This window comes from Pinus tabuliformis, chromosome 5_1 (assembly GCF_031772625.1).
Source record: "Pinus tabuliformis cultivar Carrire ecotype Pingquan chromosome 5_1, CPIR1, whole genome shotgun sequence".
Taxonomy (NCBI): domain Eukaryota; kingdom Viridiplantae; phylum Streptophyta; class Pinopsida; order Pinales; family Pinaceae; genus Pinus; species Pinus tabuliformis.
The window spans coordinates 788,533,268-788,559,327 of NC_142305.1; the positions used below are offsets into that span (position 1 = coordinate 788,533,268).

The 26,060-nt window shown below is 40.9% G+C and overlaps 1 protein-coding gene across 6 annotated transcripts in view; it reads left to right on the forward strand.

Moving 5' to 3' along the window:
• LOC149167294 (protein ZINC INDUCED FACILITATOR-LIKE 1-like) overlaps nt 1–26,060 on the forward strand; it is a 365,578-nt gene that overhangs the window by 240,298 nt on the left and 99,220 nt on the right. For all 6 annotated transcript variants that reach the window (XM_089432943.1, XM_089432940.1, XM_089432944.1 and 3 more), the window contains 2 exons: nt 8,971–9,015; nt 9,209–9,297. In XM_089432943.1, coding sequence (XP_089289069.1) covers nt 8,971–9,015; nt 9,209–9,297 — 134 coding nt within the window. The remainder of the gene's footprint in view (nt 1–8,970; nt 9,016–9,208; nt 9,298–26,060) is intronic.

Sequence of the window (26,060 nt, forward strand, 5' to 3'; positions counted from 1 at the left end):
AAATTCCTCCGGATTCCTGCTCTCAAATCTTTGTTGATTTGTCGCTCTGATGTCTACCCTAGCTTCAACTGCACCCTTATTGAATACCTACAACTAGGTGTTAGTTTTTGTAGCATCGGATGTGTTCTAGCCTTGAAATTTTGTGGAGAGGTTAGAATGCATGAGATCTTCAAAATCCATAAATCGTTTAAGGAAATTCCGCCTAAAAATGACTTAATTTATAATTAGATTATTAGTCATTTTTAAAATATTTCCTAAGTCTAAACTTAGGGAGTATGACTAATTAATCAGAATTAATTAAGTTATGCTGTGAATGTTCTAGAAACTCACACAAATCGACTTCAAGTTAATCCGAGCCATCGATTAAGATGTAATCTTGGCCTTTAAAGTCTCAACAGAGGATTATAAGAAGAAGTTGATGGGGCTTGGAGAAAACACGAGAAGTTCGATTTCTTAGCAGATCGATTTCCTGAGTAGAAACAATCAATTGTTGGGGAGGGAACCAATGAGATCAAAGCAGTGAGAGAGGGGCAGGGCTAGTGAAGCCAGAGGAAGGATTCCAGTTTCGGTGAGTGCATTTGCAGAGAGGCAAATGAGCCACAGGGAGGCTAACGCAAAGCAGCGCAGTAGCCTCTAGAGGCAATTTCGAATCTACTAGGGAATAACAAAGTTTTAGTGCTAGAAGTTGGGTAGAGGTTCCAGAGGCTAGGAGAGACATTTTCCCAAACAACAACAGACCATACGGCTTGAGGAGAAGTTGTTCTGAGCTGAGTGCAAAAGTGATTGTGCTAGGGTGATGTAGTGACTGCGCAGAGCCAGTTTGGACGATTCAATTTGAGCTAAGGTCAGAGCTTGAATTTTCCTATGTAGTGAGGAAATTCCTCACTAGATTTTTCTTGCCAGTATTTCTTTGTAGGATTGCCAATTTCAGCGTCCAGTTGTACTAAGATTATTTCACTCTTGCTTAATATTAAAACTCTCAGTTGCTGCACTAGTTTTCCGAAGTTAGGTTTTTTCTGGGGACATTGATCCAAAAATAACCGTGTTATTTTATGTGTGTTTTAGCATTTCTTCCAACATTTATTTCTTCCACAGTTTTATTTGTGTAGGTTGCAGTTTGATTGATTCATTATTTTCTGTAGCAAACAGTAAATAAATTGTTAAGAATTAATTTAACAATTAGGAGAATTATTTCCGATTGTTGCAATAAGATTCAGGTTTCTGAATTCTCACATGGTATCAAAGTGCAAATAATCATCTAGAGAGCTCAGTAGCGAAGGAAGAGGGAGTTTTGCTGTTCATTGAGGATCAGCAGGTCGAAACCCCAGAGGTAGTGCAGTCACCTTGGCCAAGAGGTTGAATATCTTGAGGAGAATCGATTTTTCTCAGCAAGGAATTCCAGAGGCAGAGGGTGGAGCCAGCATTTTTCGCAGAGCAGATCTCTAGCTGGACACAATAGTTTCCAGCAGTTTGCTAGAGCAAAACTAGCGTCGAGTGGAAGAAGAGCACAGACTGAGGGAAAATTTTCCTTAGGGAACTTCTAGTCTCAAGAAGTTCGATTTCCCTTCCAGATCAACAATCATTGTGAGAATATTTTCTCACTCCAGAAGGGAGTGCAAATAGCGTAGCAACAACTGAGCAAAAGGGAAGAGGATATTTTCGACATTGTTTGAGATGGCCATTGCTGGATTTCGAGATCAGGAAAGGTTGGATGGTGCTTCCAACTATGTCATTTGGAAGGCAAGGATGTCCTTTTTTAGGGATGAATATGGCCTGAAACCATTCATAGATGCAGTGGTAGATATCCCTACGAATGCAGATCAGCTGAAGGAGTACAAAAAGGAGATGGCTGTGAAATTTTTTGAATCTACACATCAGAAATCCTACTGCAATCACCGGTTTATCATCTCCTACTTGTTATTACATTCAACAAGTTATTTAATTTATAAATAGTGATGAAAAACACTACTGCAGACTACATTGACATACAGATCATAAAATGAAACAAATATGAGATAAACACACAAGGGACACCATTATTTTTGGACAACACGTCCCTGGAAAAAACCAATGCGGGAAAACCAGTGAAACGGCTAGAGGGTTTGTATTATTAAGCAAGCAGAATCTGAGTACAACAGGTTGCCTCTCACACCGGCGAACCTTTCAAAGAAATCTCTGTAGCAAGAAATACATACGAGGGTTTACCTCATTCTCCAAGTCACAACTGATCCATTGAGTGGCCCCACTCCGACAAACAATGCGAAATCCCAGCGCAATCCCTGCTTGGGCCAGCGTCTTGCCTCTAGGAGACTGCGTCACCCCTTCTGCTGGATATATTTGCTGGAGGAAGATTGTTGTTCAGCCCTCCTGGCTCAGAACCTCACTTCTCTTGCAAAATCTCGAACATCTGACGAATATCCTGCACTGCCACTGCAAGAGACCCTCTTGGACTGCGTTAGCACTACGTGAGCTCCTTCCTGGGCTGCGTAGCCCTCTGCGTTGCCTCTCTGATGCTACTGTTGCCTCTTTGCCTAGTACTCTTTGGTTTGGAACTCGCTTTCGATCCAAATCTCTACTTCTGCCCCTCTCACTACAACTCAAATCACTAGTTCGATTTTGTCAACAAACCATGCCCCGGAAAAATCAAACTGATTTGATCACTTTGGTGTATCTCCAACTGACCTTCAAGCCTCCTCTTATAATTTTCTTGTTGATAAATCAACGACCGAGATTAAGTCCCTAATCAACGTCTAAGATTAAAACATACTTGATCCTCGTCTCTTAGAAGCTTCTCACCCATATCTTTATTAATACCCATTAATATTTTATTTTCCTAAGTTTAGACTTAGGAACACATTAAAGATATTAATTATTTTAATAACTCTTCATCCGGGTAGAATTTCTCCAAACGAATTTTGGGTCTTGGAGATCTCATGTGTTGTAGCCCCTCCACAAAATTTCAGAGCTAGAGCACATCCGATGCTACCCAAAATCAACACTCCCTTTTAGCGAGGAATGTGCTGTAGCAATACTTCTCAATAGAAGTATTACATTGATCCACTGCATCGGTCCTCTATGCTGCTGATCCTTGGCCTACTGCCCTTCATCCACTGCACTACTGCCTGTGACTCTGCCACTGTCACTGCTACATTTGTACTGTAGCTTCCTCTCAAAATGCTGCATGATGTTGCCCATAGCATTGCCACTGCTAACTGCTGCACTGCAACTCAATTACTGAGAAGTAAGTAACTGAAACTTCACCCAAAAATTGACATGTTGGTCAGTATGGATGCTTCATGATGATGAAGCTACCTTTGCTGCTAATCTGTGTTGACCCTCTGCTCCTACTGCGCTGCTGCAATCTGCTCTGTGCCTCTCGCACTGCCGAAACCTCCACTGTGTTACTTCAGACTCTGGCACTCTAGCTCTGCCACTATTGGTCCATCATCCCTCGCACCAACTGACTCCCGTCATTCTGCTACTGTCATTAAGGGCTCCTGTAGTCGTATGTGATCCAAGAGTTTGGGCACCTCAAGGATCCTGTCCCCATGTAGTCCTCCCGACTACAACTTGAAGTCGCCCCACCTCTTCTCCAGAGGTGCATGAGCACTCATGGCACAATCCTCCTCATCATCCTCCTTGTCAGCTTTCGCTAGAGCAACCTTCGAGTCAGAAGCCTCTTCCTTGCCCTTCTTCCGAGGGCACTAAGTGGCGAAATGTCCTAGTTCACCACACTTGAAGCATCTAACCTTGGATATATCCTTTTTCTTCCTTTTCTGCTACCCATGTTGTCTCGATGATGCGAGAGTTGCATCCTCCTCCTCATCCTTCTTGACTTGGGCTCCTCTGCCGCTACTTCTTGCGTTGGTCAACCTCTTGATCTCTTCTTGTCAAAGAGCTGCCCACATTTCCTCCCAACTGGGGGGAGAAGCTCTGCCCAAGATACTCTGGACAAATGTCTCCCAGTCTTCGCTGACTGCATTCAGGGCAGTCCTCACCATGAACTCAGGATCTGGTGTAGACCCCACGGAAGTCAACTAGTCTCAAATCCCTTGCAACTTGATAAGGAAGGGATCGATCTCTTCTCCCTTCTGCATCTGGTATTGTCTCAGTTGATTCTCCAATAGCATCTTCCATTGAACGGAAGTCCCCTGGTACAAAGTGGTCAACGTCTCCCACATCTCCCTTGTTGTTTCCTTCTTAGCAATGTGTGGGACCCAATGATATTTGACCCTGTCTAGAATCTAGCATTTAGCCTTCGCCTGGGCCTCCTCGTACTTCTTCAGTGGATCAGTGTCCACCGGAACAACAACTACCTTCAAGGCATAGTCCTTGATGTGATTCTTTTCTAAGACTGCCAGGATCTTGGCCTTCTAGATGACAAAATTGGATGCTCCATCCAATCTGTGTTGATCCCTCAATCCATTGACTGCCATCTCTACTCAATAAATATAGGACTGGTTCTCTTCTCCCTCTCCTGATGTTAATCCAACGAGACTCGGATCTGGATTCCTTTGGCACTAGAAATCCTCTAAGGAACAAGCTTCTTTAGACTCCCTCTTAGTCCTGATTTCCTTAACGGAAATCCTCCTGCCAAATGTCAAATCACTCCTCTCCAATCCTCCTTTGCTACTGCAACCCGGATCTAGATTCTCTGCAGAAAATTCACTGGTTCTCCCAGATGATGTCTTCAACGTCCTATGATCTGCAATGCTTTGATACCGTGTGAAAATTTCTGAATCTACACATCAGAAATCCTACTGCAATCACCAGTTTATCATCTCCTACTTGTTATTACATTCAACAAGTTATTTAATTTATAAACAGTGATAAAAAACACTACTGCAGACTACACTAGCGTAGAGATCATAAACTGAAACAAATATGAGACAAACACACAAGGGACACCATTATTTTTTGGCAACACATCCTCGAAAAAACCCAATGCGGAAAAAATGGTGCAATAGTTAGAGGGTTTGTATTATTAAGCAAGCAGAATTTAAGTACAACAGATTGCCTCTCACACCGGCTAACCTTTCAGAGAAATCTCGACAGCAAGAAATACATACGAAGGTTTACCTCATTCTCCAAGTCACCATTGATCCATTGAGTGGCCCGACTCCGGCAAACACTGTGAAATCCCAGCGCAATCCCTGCTTGGGCCAGTGTCTTGCCTCTAGGAGACTGTGTCACCCCTTTTGTTGGATCGATTTGCTATAGGAAGACTGTTGTTCAGCCCTCCCAGCTCAGAACCTCGCTTCTCCAGCGAAATTTCAAACGTTTGACGAATATCCTGCACTGCCACAGCGAGAGACCCTCTTCGCCTGCGTTAGCACTGCGCGAGTCCCTTCCTGGGTTGCCTAGGCCTCTGGGCTACCTCTCTGCCTGGTACTCTTTGGCTCGGAACTCCCTTCCGATCCAAATCTTTGCTTCTCCCTCTCTCATTACAACTCACATCACTAGTTTGATTTTCTCAGCAAACCACGCTTCAGAAAAATCGAACTGATTCGATCACTTTGGTGTATCTCCGATTGACCCTCAAGCCTCCTCTTATACTTTTCCCATTGATGAATCAACGACCGAGATTAAGGCCCTAATCAATGCCTAAGATTAAAGCAGACTTGATCCTTGTCTCTTAGAAGCTTCTCACCCATATCTTTATTAATACCCATTAATATTTTTATTTTCCTAAGTTTAGACTTAGGAACACATTAAAAATATTAATTATTTTAATAACTCCTTAGTCGGGTGGAATTTCTCCGAACGATTTCTGGGTCTTGGAGATCTCATGTGTTCTAGCCCCTCCACAAAATAAACAATGGTGCGGGTGAAGAGGTTGATCCTTGATGGTGTTCACGATCACATTGTTTCTCACATAAATGGCAAAGGGATTGCCACAGAGATGTGGGACACACTCACCACGTTGTACCAAGGCACTTTTGAGCAGTAGAAGATGTACTTAGAGGAGAAGCTGAGATGCACCAGGATGCAGAAAGGGGAACGCATAGACCCCTTCCTCACTAGGTTTCAGGAGATCCGGAACCAGTTGTCAGTTGGTGGGGCAGTGCCTCAACCCATAGAGCTAATGTGATTGGCACTAAACATTGTCTCAAAATAGTGGCAGGTATTTTTTGAAAGTATCTTGGGCAGAGACACCTTGCCAAGGTGGGATAGGATGTGGGCCGATTTGCAGCAGGAGGAGTTGAGACAAGATCTAGTGAAGAGCTCCATCAGTGGCAGTAGCAGCAGATCAAAGCAGGTGAAGGAGGAGGAGGATGTGGCCCTTGCATCGAAGGGTCCTAGTTGCGGACAGGGGGAGAAGAGAAAGAAGAAGGACTAGTCGAATGTCAAGTGCTTTAGATGTGGTGAGCTTGGTCACTACAACACCCAGTGTCCTCTTAGGAAGAAGGACAAAGAGGAGAAGCAGGACCAGCAGGCAGCATTAACAAAGATCGATAAGTTGTCCTCCAGGTTGGAGGAAGACTTCGCCATGTTTGCTGACATACCCCCAGGAGTGAAATGGGGTGACTTGGTTTTGTAGCCTCAGAGTGCTACAAATGGGCAAGATTCTTGAGGAGGTCCACCTCTTGAATCAATACCTTACTACGGGATCCCACAGTATTTCAGTAGCAGGATGGATCAGTGGCAGTAGATGCAGTCAGATGCCAGAATGACAGATGCAGTCAGATGCTGAGGAGCGCAGTGCAGAGTTGGCATAGTGCAAAGTCAGTGGCAGCGCAAATGCCTTAGTGTCAGCGCAAATACTAGCAGCAATCAGAGACTCGGGTGACAAATGCATCATCATGATCACAGTTGATTCAGTATTTAGGATGCTTCTCAGTTGCAGTGGTAGCAGCAATGATGAGAGGGAGTTGCAGTGCAGATGCAGTGTTGGCAGCAGTATGGCAAGGTCAGCACCAGCATAGATGCAACATATATCAGAGTTGTGCAGTAGTTGGTGGGTAGCAGCAGCTAGACATCAGTAGCGTGATAGGAGATGATGCAGAAACAGGGTGTTGTTGCAAGGGGCAACAACTCTAGAACACATTCCTCGCTAAGAGGGAGTGTTAGTTTTTGTGGCATCAGATGTGTTCTAGCCTTGAAATTTTGTGGAGAGGCTAGAATGCATGAGATCTCCAAAACCTAGAAATCGTTTCTGGAAATTCAACCTAGAAATGAATTAATTAGATTATTAGTCGTTTTTTAAATATTTCCTAAATCCAAACTTAGGGAATATGACTAATTAATCAGAATAATTAAGTTATGGTGTGAATGTTCTAGATACTCACACAGATCGACTTGAAGTTAAACCTAGCCATTGATTAAGATCTAATCTTAGTCATTGAAGTATCAAAAGAGGATTATAAGAAGTCGATGGGGCTTGGAGAAAACACTTGAGAAGTTCAATTTCTAAGCAAATCGATTTCTAGAGTAGCAGCAATCATTCGCTAGAGATTGAAGTAGTGAGAGGGGCAGGGACAGTGATGTCAAAGGAAGGATTCCAGTTTTGGCGAGTTCATTTGTAGAGAGGCAAGTGAGCCACAGGGAAGCTTATGCAGAGCAACGCAGTAGCCTCTAGGGGCAATTTCGAATCTGTTGGGGAATAGCAGAGTTTCAGTGCCAGAAGCTGGGCAGAGCTTCCATAGGCCAGGAGAGACATTTTCCTTGACAATAACAAACCAGGCGACTTGAGGAGAAGTTGTTCCGACCTGAGAGCAGAAGTGATTGTGCTAGGGTGACACAGTGAATGTGTAGAGCTAGTTTGGACGACTCAATTTGAGCTGAGGTCAGAGCCCGAATTTGCCTGTGGAGTGAGGAAATTCCTCACTAGATTTTTCTTGCCAGTATTTCTCTATAGGATTGCCAGTTTCGGCATCCAGTTGTACTTAGATTATTTCACTGCCGCTTAATATTAAAACCCTCAGTTGCTGCGCCGGTTTTCCCAATTTGGGTTTTTTCCGGGGACGTTGGTCCAAAAATAACCGTGTTATTTTATGTGTGTGTGCTATCATTTCTTCCAGTGTTTATTTCTTCCGCAGTTTTATTTGTGTAGGTTGCAGTCTGATTGATTCAATATTTGCTGTAGCAAACAGTAAATAAATTGTTAAGAATTAATTTAATAATTAGGAGAATTATTTCCAGTTGCTGCAATAGAATTCGGGTTTCCGAATTTTCACACTAGGTAGTCGAACTGCTCAACTCATGAATTGTCTTTTGTGCCTTCTCCAATCCCTTTGACCTGCGCTTATAATCTCTCATTGGAGTTTCAATGGCCATGATTACATCTCAACCGATGACTAAGATCAATTTGACTACATCAATAGAAGCCTTTAGAGAAAAATTGAACTTAATCAATTCCTTTTAATTAACAAATTTCCTAGAGTTAGACTTAGGAACTTTTTAATTATTGGCCAGTTAATTTAATTAAGTCGTCTCCATGTATTTTCTCGCAAAACCTTTTCTAGGTTTTGGAGATCTTGTGTTCCTTAACTTCTTAGACATAATCCAAGACAAGAACACTTGTCCACTTCTACCATATCCAAAAACTAACACAAATATCCATATACAGCCAGCAAATACGAATATCCAAGTCCAGATGTCTTAAATTGGTTTTTCAAAGTTCCCAATCTCAGAAGAAAACTTTGATTGAATTTATATGACTTCCTGATTTTCTTACTTTTTCATTTACAATAATAACAATTGATGAAACACTTGGAATATTATGAGAAGGATAGTACAACCAGTAATGTTAGTGTGTGATCAAGCCATCTTGTGAAAATGTGAATTTAGAATCCATGTTGACTTTGCAATATTTTTTGTCATCACCAGTCCATATTTTTGCATTTTCACATAATGTATTATTGCATTTGTCTGAGTGCTTCTTCTCATCAATACGTAATGACTATGTCGGTATTCTGTATTCAATTAGCATCACTGTAATCTAATGTGTCATCTATTTGCTCAAAACAGGTGACAATTTGCACAGGAACTTTTATTCTGCTAAATAATTCTGTGGTATGCTCCATCACTCTTCTTAAGACTCTCATTGTGGCTTGCTGGTGTAAGCACATTCGTTGGGTGTGAACATTTTATATGACTTAATTGATCTGTAACCACTAGATTTGGTTGAAAACGAACCTATACATAATATGAAATGCACCTTCTCCATCTTCTAAGTTTGAATTCGGCGCTTACATGGCTTTTGCAGCCTCAAGATCAGAGAGGAGCTGCAAATGGACTTTCCCTGACTGGAATGTCATTTTTCAAAACATTAGGCCCAACAGGAGGTGGTTCACTGTAAGTATCTAGGGGCTTGAGGGTCTTTTATCTTATTGAAAACAATTGATGAGTTGTTAATCTTTTCAACATATTTAGAATTATAAAAGTAGAGACATGGAATTTCCTTCAGTGTTGGTTTTGAAAATTTGTAGCAGTACTTATATTTTGATTGTAGTTGCATCAGATTGCATTGTGTTTCATACACGAAAGAATTTTGAATTGCAGGACTGAATGAGGGAAGAATTAAAATGGGTTTGGACATCATTTAAATTTAAGATACTTAAGAACTAGGATAAGGATTATTGGTTAAAGCATGATATTCCATTTAATAATTACAAATCATATTCATCTTCTTTGGAAGGCCATAGCAATTACATGAATCAACCCTAAGAATTCATCCAACATCTAGTAAAAATCAACTTAAGTTGCATTGAAAATGTCTTTTTCTGCTATAATTTGAAAGGTTGACATGCATCCAACCTAGTCAAACACTGGGGGTATTTGTCTCTATTAACACAGAAATCTGTCGCCCAAAAAATGTGAAGTCCAAGCACCTAGGTGAATAGTTGCAGAATGAAGAGGTTGGCCACTGTCACCTCACCAACTTTTTTCTTCACTTTAACGAAGGATGGACGTAAGTCAGAGGGGGATTCCCTGTGGTCACTAGAATCCATGTAATATGGAATGGGATAAAAGAGAGCTTGGTAACTTTCAACAAACAAGAGAGAAAATGGTTTTTCTATGTGTGTTTGGGGGTGATGGATGAAAGTGAATGACCAGTGCCTTACTGTATTGGCTAATGACAAAGTAACAACAAGGCTTCAATTACCTCCTCCAATGCAACAATGTTGCTCCTATATGGGTCCTAGATCAACTTATACATTCAAACTCAGCAATAAAACCCTCAAATAGTGTGCCTAGAATAGAATGCCATACATAAAAATGTTGCACATAAAATTAAATGTAACCTAAACAAATAATTTACCTTAATTCCTCAAGCTTGGAGCTAGCTTGCTCACATGTTCTTCCATAATCAACTCCTAAGTTGCAAAAAAGAGAGCAAACCTTTGTACAGGTTTTCTCTCTAATTCCCTTATACAATATGATAGTATTTGTTTTCCTATATCCACATTTTTGTTGAAGGAATACAATAAAATAAAACTCTGAACAACTTTCTTCATAAAAGGAGCGAGAAGTTTATAGGAAGTTCAACTTCCTCCACTAAAATATTCTAGGAAAACAAAAATACTAATATCCTCATTTAACTAACTTCAATAGCCAAGTTAACAACAATAAAATATTGAAGTTAGTTGCAACTTCTTTCCAAAAATAAAACCAACCTATAAGGATGGCTTATTTCCTTGAGCATAGACCAAGTCTAGGTTCCCAAAATAGCAAATACAAGTGTGCCAGAGTGTGTCCACGTGTGTGTAGTGGAAAAACCTCAAATAAGATGCGGCATGTACTCCTCGAATAGATGTGCAAGAATGAGTTAAGATGGCACATGTGGTAAGATCCTAAGGTAGATGTAGTGATGGAGGACCAAATAGACACAAGAATAAGGTGGACAACCTCATGGAGAAGTGTGCAAGGTGACCTCATCCAAATGCATAAACAAGTGTGCAATCCAACTTCCCACATGGAGATATCCAACCAGATAGTATGTGTAAGGCATCCTCAAGTCCTCATCATGGAAATTGACACCATAAAAACTAGAATGATCAAGCTATGTAGACCTAAATGTTCAAATCATAAGATAGTAAACTCTCCAAGTGGAATATATAGATATTTGATGTAATGTCCCAAATGAAATAAATTTGGAACAAGCAAAAATTTTGTTCAAATTCTAACTCAAAATTTCTCCAGATAAAAATTCTATTTATAAACAGAAGATTGCCATGTAAAATTTAAGCCAATAGAACAATGCAATCCCATAACACACTGAACAAGAAATCCCCAACTTTATTATATTAGCTAAACTGGAGTTTACATGCACATACAACCAATGTTTTAAGACTCCAACTGATGCCGTGCCGAAATACTCATGAGTGGCCAACCTATATCTTGCTGCCAACTAAAGCATGTGATATCCCTCACCTCTGAGGGCTCCTGCAATACAATGCTCCTGACTAAAAATGATACTCCATCAAAAGGATACCAGCTCATGATCTCCCGCCAATCTAAGTCATGGACTCTAGTGTAAGGAACAAGTCTACTATGTTGATACTGGTCCATGTTGAACTCATGCTGCTCTGCTGGGTTGGATAGCCATATCAATCAAAAAAATCCTGCCTCTCTCCCTATAATGGGTACAAGTAGCCAAACTGTGCTACAAGCCCTGTCTTTGTACTCCTAGAGTGGGCTGCTGCCTGAAAATGTTGTAGCTTGACTGGCTACCACTACCTTTGTTTGCACCTCATCAATGGGTAGACCCAAAGATGGATGCATTGCTATCCGTCTCGCCTGATAGGAAACTCCACGCCCCTCTAGTCCACCAATCTCCTGCCAAACTATCCTATCATACTCTGACATCTCTTGAGGACAAGTGTCAGCAAATACCGTCACCCGGCCAACTATCTATACATCTGTTTGCTCCTCATCAATGGCTGACCCCAAGGGTGGCTTCTCATCCTCCATCATCACGGGTTCAATATGAACCTCCAACTGGCCCTCCCTAGAAGGCTCACCATGAATACTGTGCACATCATCCTCCTCAGCTGACTCAAGATCCACCATATGCTACTCATGCTGAATCACCACTAGTGACTCATCATCGTGAATGTCTCTCCTACGACCCACTAACTGCTCATCATATGAATCTGGCCTACTGTCGACGACTCTAAATGACTCATGCTCCCCGGAAGCATCCTTGTATGAACCCATGGGCTCATCCAAAGAAGAATCCTCACCCTGATGGTCGGAAGGAATCTCAATCTGCTCTACCTACGACATCTCCTCAGTGTCACTCAAACATGAGTGATCAGGTCCCAAGGTTCTTTGCAAATGAAGCAAAGACCCTTCCTCCTCAGCTCATTTTCGCTGCATGATCCGCAAAAACCTAAGTAGCTCCTCCCTGGTCAACTGTCTCCTAAACAACTCGATGTTTTGCTCAACCAACCTTTTGGCTAGCTCATAAGCAACAAGTGAGACCTGTTGTTCTCTCCTCCAAATGCTTAACAAGCTAGTGCGTAACTCACTACAAATGGCATCATGGTCTCCCATAACTGAAAACAAGGTGGACTGCATGTGTGCTTTGACCATGTTTGGATGATGTTTCTTGATGCTAAAAAAGTATTGGAACATTTGAAAAATCAGATCATCACACTCCAGAGCTTTTTCCCAAAGGTAGGGTCCTCACTGTTATCCAAGTCTTGAAAGGTCCCTACTATCAGCTTGAAGACTCTCCTCATAATGTCATCATTGTAAGGGGGTGTAGGTGCGGTCAACATCATGATACTACTAAGACAGGAGGAAACTGTAAGTCTGACCCCTTCACAGGTGTGCTCCAAGAATCTCTGTTGGATCAAGGCAAGCATTGTTGGTTTGAGTGTCCAATTTAGAACCCTCAAATCGGATTGGCTCACTTTAGAAAGATGTGAATCCAATTTCTTCAAATAAGAGAGGGCTTTTACAGTCACCTTCATGTCCTTCAAGTCTGATCTAGGCGCATAAAGCCAATTTCCTACCTCCTTTTGCAAATCCCTTATTTGCTCTAGCTATAAGATAGCATGTACCCTTTTTGAAAAAAAATTGTTGTTTGGTTTTCTTCTTTGGCTCCTGGAATCAAGTGATGAACTATTACTAAGGGTCTTTATGAAGGCTTTGACCCAATCATCCATAGTGGCTACTAAGTGTACCAAGCAAATAGAGTGCACAATATCTACTTTTTCAAGCAAGTGTTTCCAAAAATATTAGAAACCTCTTTCACACCTGGGAAAGTAATCTTATTCAAACTGAGCTTGACAACCAACTCGGTTCCTTCTAAAATGCTGCTACATGCATAACTCCAAATGCAGACAACTCTATGTATTATTAATTTTTCCGACAATGATGTAGTTGTAAGCATTTTTATTTCAAATAATAAGGGGCTATGAGAATAAGCACACAAGTTCATATATTCAAAGGCTCTTTCGTTTCTGAATATCAGCCCAGAATATGAAGCATACATTCAACATCGTCCAATATTTCTAACATTTTATAGCAGAAAAAGAAATAACTAAGGACAAAACATATATAGTGGAACATGGTTTCACGTGGTTGCAACAACTCAACTACCGAGAGAGGATATCCATACTCTGGTTTGTCCTTCGACAAGCTTGATAGAGTATTCTGAGACTCAACCTTCTAAGTATGCAAACTCGACCACTAGCCCTGGCTATAGGGACCCATGCACTTGTTCGCGCACCCGATTGATCAAACTCCGAGCTGTCAGTGATCCATCTGCTAGTTCATTGGCTCATAATAATTTGGCTCAGCCCTATTGTTACTGTGAATTTCGGTCTCATTATAATCAGGTCGATGGAATGCACCGGAAATGACGTGGCGCCTCCTCTCACTGAGTAATATCAATATCTTTTAGTTCTAAATGTTTCCTGTTCCATCGACGTTGGCGCAGATTCGAATAAGACTTGATCATTTGGAGTATCAGTTGTGTGGAATCTGGCGTTAGTCGGTATTATGTAGTCAACGCTGCCGAACTTTATCAACCCATCTTGATTCACATAGGTGGCTTGTCTGCCAGATTTGGGCTTTTCCAGCCAAGAAAACACCCCTACACAACATGCACTCGATCAGAGCGTTGAACAAGCATTAAGCGATGATCCTCAGATTGTCCACAATCACTGAGTCGCACCGAATTACACACCCAATCCGCACAACATTTTGACAGTGCTCAACCCCTGCAACGTTGCTTTTCTGCCGCCACAAATTGCTCATGGGAAATATCTTGGCAACAGAATAACTCTGGTTAACGCTTTCGAGCCACAACCAACGTACTCGAATGTCCCCCTTTAACTGTTATCGGCTTCCTGGATAAGAAATGTATTACGCCCTTCCTCCGTTTGTGGTAGTCTCAGCGAATGAATCGAGCCCTCTTGGAGTGGTGGCGCACTGCGCTGTGATCCTTTGTAACCAATTTGACTTTCACATCACCAATCTACTTGAATTTCGACTACTTGACTGACAGCTCAAAATGAATTTTCGGGCTTGATAAAGGATTGGTAGTCGATTTCCTATCACCAAATGATGACCCTGGCTCATGGCTTCACAAATTGGCCCTTTGACTGGTTTTGTGGCAACACATAATTCGTGTGACTGCTTTAATAGAGATATCGGCTCCGTGTATAAAAAAAATCGATCTTTTTACTTTTTTGAAGTCAAACAGGCTACTTGGCGTAAAAGCGTTTGGCGACCCCTGCTCTAATTCTCGATCAACAAATATACTTGTTCCCTGAAGAATTGGAACCCAATGTAATTCGACTTCTTGGCTGGAAAGAGATTGAGCCTTCAGCCTGCAGAAATTTAACTCGTTCCTCCCTAAAAATGCACACGGTTTGTTACAAACCAATTAACTAAATTGATTCGATCTCCCTGCTCGGATTCTGCACTTACGTTGAGACAATTTTTTTTATTTTTATTTTTATCTCTGTCGCAACAAGGGATTCTGTTAAGTTATGGTATGTTCTATGCTTATAACAGTTTACTTCTTTCTTCTAATTATATTCCACAGATTAGCAATCACATGTTCATAAAGTAAAGTGCGGATAGAACATTAAACGATCGACAGAAAACAAGCCAAGACAAGACACACAAGATGTGGTGGCTAGCCAGGGACAAACCCCACAATGTGTGGGGAAACCCTTTGATCAAATCTTATTTTATCTTCAATAATTCAGCAGAGAGAAATAGTACAATAAATCTGATTTATATCAGCAGTAGCAAACCTTAGATAGCATTAGCCGCTTCATGACCAAACTAGGGCAGATGATATCTCACAAACCGACCGTCGGATCGGCTTGATTCCACTACCAAAAGTTGCGGCTTCCAGAGGAGGTTCAGATGAACCTACAACGCAGTTCAGATGAGGAGATCTTCTAGTCCACACAAGTCAAACTTTAATTCTGTAGTTGCAGCTTCAGTTTCGGCAGCTTCTGGCTTCAAACTAGGGCAGTCGATATCTTGCAAACCGTCCATCGAATTGACTTGATTCCACCACCAAAAGTTGCGGCTTTCAGAGGAGGTTCAAATGAACCTACAGCGCAGTTCAGATGAGTTGATCTTCTAATCCACCCAGGTCAATCTTTACTACTGCAGTTGCAACTTCAGTTTTAGCAGCTTCCGACTTCACATGTGTGAGGGAGAGACCCTTTTCTGCGCAGTAGAGAAGAGACTCTTTTCTGCACAGTAGAGAAAGAGAGATGTGATAAGATGAGAGTGCAAATGAGGAAAAGTCCTCTTGTATTTATACACAACTGATGATTTTTTAATAGATGCCACTGTTGGGCTTCTGAGCCTACATGAGTTGTAGGTCGGCTTGATAATAATTCCATAATCAAAATAAATTCATATCTCCATAAATACTTATCGGAATCGGATGATCTTTATATCAATCCTACACCTCTCGACGAGAGGAATCTAATCAAAATATTATCAGCTATGAATAAGATGACCCACATGAAGTTTTGCCCTAGTTGCCAATTTTAACACTCCCTCTCAACTAGGGAGAACTTCATCTGCAATCTGTCTATCGGTCGTTACCATTCATCCATCAAATGCACTGCCTTGTATAGCCTGTCCCTTGCCCTGCTCTGCTCTATTCTGCTTGTTCTGCTTTGTCTTGTTCTGCCCTGTACTGATCCGTATTGTTCTGCTCTGTTCTGCTTTGCTCTTGCATTGTTCTGTTCTGCTCTGCTTTTGTCTGAATTATGAAGAAGAAGAAATGATCGAGGATGTATCATACTAACTCAAAGTCAGTCTCAAAGTATGTACCATTGGTCCCAGACCAATCTCAACCAACCAGAAGTCAGCGTCATAGTGAGTACAACTCCACTGGTCCCAGACCAGTATCATCCTCCACTGACTCAAAGTTAGTCTCAGAGTGCATACCACTGGTCCCAGACCAATCTCAACCAACCCGAAGTCAGCTTCATAGTAAGTACCACTCCTACCACCGGTCCCAGACTAGTATCGCAGTCTCAGAGAGTGTACCACTGGTCCCAGACCAGTCTCAACCGACCCGAAATCAGCGTCATAGTATGTACCACTCTCATTGGTCCCAGACCAGTACTGCATTGACATGAAGTCAATCTCAGAGTATGTACCACTGGTCCCAGACTAGTCTCAACTGACCCGAAGTTAGTGTCATAGTATGGTACAACTCCTATCACTGGTCCCAGACCAGTATCATTGATCCCAAATCAATGGAGGTCATCCTAGCGTAGGGAGTACGGTAGATACAACGATGCATCCATAGGTACTACTATGGTCCCTAACTTCATTTCCCTGCTCATTGATCAGATGAGAGGTACTTCCCATGAGTCCCAGACTGCATGGGTAGGATGCCTTGATAGGAGAACTAATCAATCCTGTCCTCACAGGAGAACACATCAATCATGCTACAATCGCCATGGAGAACACATCAATCCAGGCCTCACAGGAGAACACATCAATCTTGCTACAATCGCTATGGAGAACACATCAATCCAGGCCTCACAGGAGAACACATCAATCCTGCTATAATCGCCATGGAGAACACATCAATCCAGGCCTCACAGGAGAACACATCAATCCTGCTACAATTGCCATGGAGAACACATCAATCTAGGCCTCACAGGAGAACACATCAATCCTACTACAATCGCCATGGAGAACACATCAATCCAGGCCTCACAGGAAAACACATCAATCCTGCTACACAGGAGAGTGAATCATCCTGTTCCACAAGAGAGCGAATCATCTTGTCCCACAAGACTGCGAATCATCTTGTTCCAGTGCGCACCACCAGGGGAGGGTGAGTCACCCTGTGGTCGTATGTTGCTCCAGTAAGAACCGCAAGCCCTCAGAGCTCCCAGAGCTCAATGTATGCAACATGCAAGACCCTTGTACAAGGGTTTCTTGACGACTCCAAGTCGTTTGGGAAAATCACAGATTAGATCTTTTCTCGGGGCTTTGACAAGGTGTATCGACTTGTACATCATCTTAATGTGATGGAGCCTCCTTTCTCATCGACTTACCATATCCCCAAATGATGTTTATCTGTTGGAGCAATCGACGAATATGGGATTCCTCAATAATCGAATCCCACCTCTGGTTGTTACAGAGAATCACAGTGGTATCCAATGTAAATCCAAACAGCTCACTGAAGAGCTTTCGCAACCAAACTGCCTCATAGGAGGCGATGCTAGCAGCAATATATTCTGCTTCAGCGGTGCTCAAAGCCACCGACTTCTGCTTCCTGCTCATCCAGGATATCGAAGCAGATCCCAGGGTGAAACAACACCCGTAAGTGCTCTTACGGTCCACCACACTGCCTGTCCAATCAGCATCAGTATATCCAAGTAGTCTCACATCTCTGGCAGTGTATCTTAACCCATTAGTAATTGTGCCACGAAGATATCTCAGAAGATTCTTGGCATCAATCCATTGAGGTTCAAATATGAGCTCATAATGCTAACTGCCAAACATATGTTCGGACGGAGGTTCACCAAGAACATCAATGCGAATGAGTTTATGAAACTGAGAGGCATTTCCCAAATCTGGTCCGACATCACTAGCATATAACTTCTAAAAGTTAAGATCCTCAAGGTAGTCACAGGCTTGCAGTCCATCATACCGAATCTTTCCAATATCTTTACCACATATTTTCCTTGAGATAGGAAAATTTCCCCTGGCTTCTGCCACATTTCAAGTCCTTGGTCCTTCATTTCAAATTCAAAAGCCAACTCCCTCTTACATTTGTGAATGAGAGGGTCTGCACCTGTTAGAAAGAGGTCATCCACATACAACACCAGTATGAGAGGCTTGTCATCTTCAACCTTAAGGTAAAGGTTAGGATCGGCTTCACTCCTAGTGAATCCCAGCTTCATCAAGTAGCTATCGATCCTCTCATACCATGCTCGAGGTGCTTGCTTCAGCCCATAGAGAGCCTTCTTCAACCTACATACATGAGATTTTCAATCCTAAATCTCAAATCCTTTGGGTTGCTCCACATAGACCTCTTCTTTGATCGAACCGTGCAAGAACGCGGTCTTGACATCCATCTGATGTAGGTTCCATCCTTGTGAAGACGGAAGGGCAATGATCGAGCGGATGGTCATATATCTGGCAACAGGTGCAAATATCTCATCATAGTCTATACCTTCCTTCTAGGAGAAACCACGAGCAACAAAACGAGCCTTATACTTTTCCGTACTTCCATCTGCTGCATGCTTTATCTTGTAAAGCCATTTTGAAGTAACAATTGTCTTGTCCTGGGGTGTGGGAACTACTTCCTAGATATCATTCTCCATAATGGTCATAGCATCCTTCCATACTTGATGCTTGATGGCATCTGAGAATGATGAAGGCTCATTTTGTATGATTGTGCTCATATTGGTCAAGTATCCCTGATACCTGTTGGGTTTCTTACTTTCACGGAAGGTTCCTCGGGGTGCAGCATGTCTTTCAACATCATCAAGTATCCCCCTAAGCCATGAAGGCCTCTTCCTGAAAGAGGAAGGCTCAGGTGGCTAAATAGGATCCATCGGTTCTTCCACATCAGGCATTGTTACATCATCATAGAGATAGCTTCCACAATCGTACAATGCCACACCATTCTGCTCTAGAGTATGTGGTGTAGTAGTCTCCCTCTTAATGCCAACCTCAGGTATGCCTTAGTGAACCAACTGTAATATATCAGAGGTCTTGCTTTGGCTTGAGGGGAATGGTCCCCTTTTGAGCTTTCCTTCGGCACATCCCGAACATACACCTTCTTTTTCTACTCGGAATTCGGGCATCCCTGTTACCATATGTCTTACATCGAGTAGATCTTTGTAATGAAGGTAGGCAAACCTCCAATGCCAAAGTTCGGACTGAAGAGATGTGTCATAAGACATGACACCTACCTGACTTTCATCGACCTGATAACATGAAACCCAAGAGTAAAGGCATCTTTAACATTATTTTTCGATACACGTACCTTGCCATCGCTGAAGGTTACCTTGTAGCCTTTGTCTTCCATTGCCGAGATGGACACCAGGTTCTTTCAGAGGTCAAGTGCATTTAATACATCCTGGAATTTCTAGCCTTCTTGAAGGGTTGTCCTCTTCCTTGATTCCCAGCTCTCCTCTTACCTTTGCTATTGAATTTTCCATCCCTTCGATTACCATGAGAGGGATTTTGATCATCGTCACGGTGAGAGTCCTTTCTATCAGGGCATTCCCTTGCATAGTGACCTGCTTTATTGCAAATGTAACATCCTCCTTTTCTTCCACCCTTAGGTCCAGCGTTTCTTTTCGATTTAGTCCCGGAATTATTTTTTTTTTTAGCATGAGAAGAAAAGGCAGTAGGAGGACCTTTAGGCAAGGGCATTTCTTGCTCTTCTACCCTTGTTTCTTCTTGAATGCATCTAGCCATTAATTCCTCCAAACCAGGAATTTCATTATTGTTTAGAAGAGTAGTCCTGAACACGTACCATTCGGATGGTAATCCTCCAAGAGTCGTGAGTGCCATTTCCCTATCAGTGATAGTCTCCCCAATAGATAGGAGATCGTTCTTGATCTCGGTGATTCTTAAGAAGTATGCTTGCATACTCTCATCTTTACCCTTCTTGATTTCCCTCAGCTTATTTCTAAGAAACAAAACTTGATTTGCATCATTAACTTTAAATAAACTCACCAGTCTATCGTAGATTTCCTTGGAGGTGTCTAGTTCAGAGATGTAGGCCACCTAGTGCTTGTCGATAGAGTCCCGGATGATCTTCTTTGTTTTGACTTCTCCAGTTTTCCATTTGTACCTGGCAGCAGCGGATGCATTTGATGGAGGCTCAACAATATTGCCTCTCACATGGCCCAACACTCCTTGTTCTTCTAGGGTTAGATCTATAGACATCTTCCATCCGTGATAGTCAGCTTTCTCACGGAGCTTGTCTTCGGCAGGAAAGAGTGTTGAGGACCTCATTGTTCTTTTAGGATAGCCTTGCCAATCTTCTCTTCGGTGATTGCTCTTGCTCTTGCTCGGGCTTTGTCTTCACCTCAGCTCCGATACCATGTTAAGTTATGGTATGTTTTATGCTTATAACAGTTTACTTCTTTTTCTAATTATATTTCATAGATTAGCAATCACATGTTCATAAAGTAAAGTGCAAATAGAACATTAAATGATCGACAGAAAACAAGCCAAGACAAGAGACACAAGATGTGGCGGCTAGCCAGGGACAAACCCCACAATGTGTGGGGAAACCCTTTGATCAAATCTTCTTTTATCTTCAATAATTCTGCAAAGAGAAATAGTACAATAAATCTGATTTATATCAGCAGTAGCAAACCCTAGATCAGCAGCATCAACATCAGCATAGCGGCTTCATCATCAAACTAGGGCAGACGATATCTCACAAACCGACCGTCGGATCGGCTTGATTCCACGACCAAAAGTTGCGGCTTCCAGAGGAGGTTCAGATGAACCTATAGCGCAGTTCAGATGAGGAGATCTTCTAGTCCACGCAGGTCAAACTTTACTTCTGCAGTTGCAGCTTCAGTTTCGGCAGCTTCCGACTTCAAACTAGGGCAGTTGATATCTTGCAAACCCTCTGTTGGATTGACTTGATTCCACCACCAAAAGTTGCGGCTTTTAGAGGAGGTTTAGATGAACCTACAGTGTAGTTCAGATGAGGAGATCTTGTAGTCCACGCAGGTCAATCTTTACTTCTGCAGTTGCAGCTTCAGTTTCAGCAGCTTCCAGCTTCACATGTGTGAGGGAGAGACCCTTTTCTGCGCAGTAGAGAAGAGACTCTTTTCTGCGCAGTAGAGAGAGAGAGAGATGTGATGAGATGAGAGAGTGAAAATGAGGAAAAGTCCTCTTGTATTTATACACAACTGTTGATATTTGAATAGATGCTACTTGTTGGGCTTTTGAGCCTACATGAGTTGTAGGTCGGCTTGATAATAATTCCATAATCAAAATAAATTCATATCTCCATAAATAATTATCGGAATCGGATGATCTTTATATCAATCCTACACCTTTCGACGAGAGGAATCTAATAAAAACATTATTAGCCATGAATAAGATGACCCACATGAAGTTTTGCCCTAGTTGCCAATTTTAACAGATTCCAATAACCATAAAGCTTTGCCTCGGTCCTTGCGTGGATGGGGCTTTCAGCCAAGCAAAAAAAAAAAACCCTAAAGAATGGCTTTGATAATCAAAGTTCTTCACGACCTTCAAAAAAGTATCTCACGGCTCCACGCAATAAATAATGAGCTTCATAAAAACAAACCTCCACGCTAATGCCACGCCATTTTTTATAGTTTCACCTTAATTTGTCGTCAAGGAATTTTTGAATGCACGACCCTTCTAGAATTGAATTGTGGCTTCCACTTTTAAATAATATGAGTCGGGCTCCTTAATAACTCGAATAACATCTGATTCAAATTTGTCGAACAATTATTGTGCCAACAACACTTTGTTCACAAATTTGTAGAATAATTACTACAAGTGCAACAAATTTGCAATAAACCTTGGTCTTCTGCAATGAACCCTCAGGTTGAGCCAAGAACAAGGCTCTGATACCACTATAATGTCCCAAATGAAATAGATTTGGAACATGCAATTTTTTTTTTCAAATTCTAACTCAAAATTTCTTTAGATAAAAATTCTATTCATAAATAGAAGATTTCCATGTAAAATTTAAGCCAATAAAACGATGCAATCCCATAACACATTGAACAAGAAATACTCAACTTTATTATATTAGATAAACTAGGGTTTACATGCACATACAACCCATATAGTGGATTTAAACGAGCCTCAAATAGATGTACAATAATGCCGCAAATCGGCTTCCAAAACAAACTGAAAAACAATACATTGCAACCTGTGAACCCTGAATGGATTCACCAAAGGAAAATGGGTGCTCGCCCAATCTCTCTATATCACCCGTGGGTTTCCGTCCTAGGGCTACCAATGGAGTAGAGAACCAGTTTCTCAACCTCTCATACAAGAAACTATCAAAGCCAAGATGTCCTCCAATGGCCTCCTCCTCCTCTTTTATAGATATGATGGACCTCTTTAGAACCTCCTAGTTTATTATTATTTTATTCATGGAGCACTTTTCCCTCTTTTATTTTAATTAAAATATTCTTTTTAATATGGGAAAAGTGTAAATTGGCCATCATGTCTCCTTAGGTCACTGAAACTCACATCCAACCATCCCATCATGTAGATCTTCTTGTCCTGGTTCCAACAAGCTATTACACTAAGGTGTTCTGTCAAGTATTTCTCTCGGAATGCCACCTTAAGTGTAATTAGTTGCGTCAGGCCCAATAATAACTCTGTTTTTTGAAAGTTGTCTGAATGCGCTGGAACGAAAGGAAAATTGTGTTGATAATGGAATATGCTGAGCGAATGCTATTAGATCCCATAAAAACTTCATCGAAATCCCTGATGACATAAACCTGCTCCACTGATCTGGCCATCCCCTGCCCTGGAAATCCACCCTTGTACTATGAAGAAGAATAAACATGGGGACATGACATTTGAGAAACCGTGAGGAAAAGGCAAGGTCCATGGAATCAAGTGTTGAAGAATGTATCTAGGTTTGTTCTTCATAATTGTATTTGAATCATAATGAAATGTATTTATCAAAAGAATGAAAATTAATTTTTTTATTATTATTAATATGTCTTATTAAAACATGGGTTTCATGCTTGGGTCATCATGTTTTAGGTCAAAGTCCCCATTGAGGACTTCTAGGATTTATTTTGAGTCATTATAGTCATTGTCCATCTAAAGAGACCCTTCTTGGGCTTTTGAATCATGTAAAAAGATTTATTATTGAGTCAAATAAGCTATTCGTCACATGCACACCAAGTCGGCCTCAAGAAGATCAAGTCAGCCTCAAACTGGGTAATTTGATCTCACCAAAAGCCTATATATACAAGCAGTTCAAATTCATTTGGAGATATCTCACACACAAGTTTGATATCCAAGAGGAGGCAGAAAAAGTACGAAATTCTAAGAAGAGGAGAATTATTGGAAAGGACAAGATCAAAGTTTTTGGGTCATCTCTCTCTCACACGTGTGGATTTTCTGGTCTAGGCTAATTGCTGGGTCAAAGCTACTGCTGCTAAGTCGAAGTTGCTAGGTCAAAGTTGTTGCTCAAAGAGCTAACTTGGTGTGGAGGAAGTATGTGTCTAAGTCAAGAGTCTTGGATCATCTCGTGAAATTATTAAGGAAGAGTTGTTGATTTGGTTTTCCCCTAGATTGGGGTTTTCCTTGGTTGTCCGCCTACATCTGGTGTTTGTGATCTTTATGTTATTGTCTTGGTAATTTCTTGATCAACTAAAGATAAAAGAAGAACATAAGAATATCAAAATTAATTATCAACATAAAGAAAATCTTTCTGCCTTTTTAGTTTTCTAACATGGAATCAGAGCTAAGGTGAAGAAGGGAAAAATGCAGCTCAAAGATCTATTGAAATGAGAATAAGGAGTTTTACGAAGTTTGAATAAGGATCATATAAGAAGTCAAGTCTACCATCTTCAAGGACAATGTCTAACTCAATGAAGGGAGAAAACAAATTAGAAGGAGCATCCAACTACAGGGCATGGAAGAAGAGGATAGACCTCATCCTCGAGAAGAATAAAGTTTTGGATCTAGTTAAAGGAAAGGTGAAGAAGCCTACAAATGAGTCAAGTGATGCAGAAAAGGCAAAATTTCAGGGAAACAAAATATTGGCCATGACATTAATGGTGGATGGAATAAAGGATAACCTCATTCCATATATATCCAACATAGATTCTGCTTAAGAGATGTATGAGGCATTATCCAAATTATTCACTATCAAGAATCTTGGTCAAATAGCAAGTCTTAAGAATGAAATGAGATCTATAAAGATGGAAAAGGAAGACACTGTGGCATCCTTCTTTGTGAGAATAGCCAAATTAAGAGATAAACTCTAGGAAATTGATGAGATAGTACCTAAAAATGAGCTTGTAATCATTGCACTTCTAGGACTACCAACATCTTGGAGTGCCTTCTCATCAGGGCTCAATAGTTGGAAGAAAACTTATACATTTGAACAACTATGGAATGCATGCAGTCAAGAAGAAGTCAGAATTTCTCTAGTAAGCAACAAAGAGAATGAGGAAGAAAAAGTGTCAAATGCCCACTCCTCACAAGAACAAAGGATCATTCAAGAAGTCTAAAGGGCCTAGAAGGAAGATAGACCTATCCAAAATTGAATGCTACAATTGTTACAAGATGGGTCACTATAAAAGTGATTGTCCTGAGAATCTGAGAAATAGAAAGAGAAATAGGGATGATGCAATGTTGCTGAAGAAGGATATCCAAAGAAGCACAAGACCGAAGAATCGGAAATAAAGGACTTATACTACTAAGTCCTTCTACTAGTTTTTTATTTGTTTTGTAGTTTGATTTTTGGTTCTGGAACTTATAGGTTTAACATTCTTTGGAAAGACATTGTTGAATTGTTTTGTTAAATTTATAGGTATCCCTCAAAGATTGGATTAAGAGGGAGCCCTCACCATAGTTCCAAAGATAAGTATCTTACTCCTCGTATTAACTTTTATATTTGGTTTTCATTTTCCTATCTAGATGTGTTTACACTAGATGCTAATAACATTTCTTTTATATTTTTCTTGTTTAGGAAAAGCTTGTTGATTTGCTCAAGGGCTATGGAGAAGATCTCACAAGACAAAGTATTGGAATTGATGTTCTATAAGATGTGTATAAAAATCAACTCTAAGGTATGTCTTAGACCCTAAGCTGTGTTGTCTTCAAGACAAAGGTACCTTCATTCACACTATTAAATTTGCTTTACATTAGTAACAATGTTATGTCTAAGGACCTTTGAATCATAGAGATTCTTGTTTGGGAGATTAATCATTAGATTGAATCTACCCTCATTAAATCATTATGTTTGTGGAACCCTAATAGGTTTTATTTAAAACCTTGAACTAAAGGGTATGTCAACAATAATGTGAAAACCCTAGTCTACTTAGGGTTACTAATGAAGCCTAGAAAATACTATTCTTTTGATGTTTGGGGTTTTGATGCCTTTGTCATGTTTGGAGTTTTAGTATTATTATGGAAACCCTAGTCCTTTAGGTTATGTGTTCCTAGACCTTGAGGTTTTATAAATTAGGGTTTATGAATAAAACCCTTATGTATAGAGAGTAAGCTCCTAGGATTGAAACCCTAGGTGTATGTTTGTTTGTCTGATCAAAACCCTAGCCTAATCAAGATTGTTATATGTCTAACTTTAAATGTATTGACATTTGTGTCTTGGGTTTGTCCAATATATGTTATGATATGCTTGTGCATGATTATTCTAAATATGTATATGTGCTGACCTATTTGTTGATAAGTTTTAGGGTTTGTAACTAAGCCTTAGTAGAAGTTTGATATTCTAGGATATGGTGATATTATTTATGATAAAATCTAGGGTTTACAACAAACCCTAGTAGAAGTTGGTCATATTGTTGAAACCTTAGATTGTGTTGTGATTGGTTTTGTTTGTTGACATCTAAGGCTTAGTGTCTCTTAGTTCGGAATCTAGGGTTTGC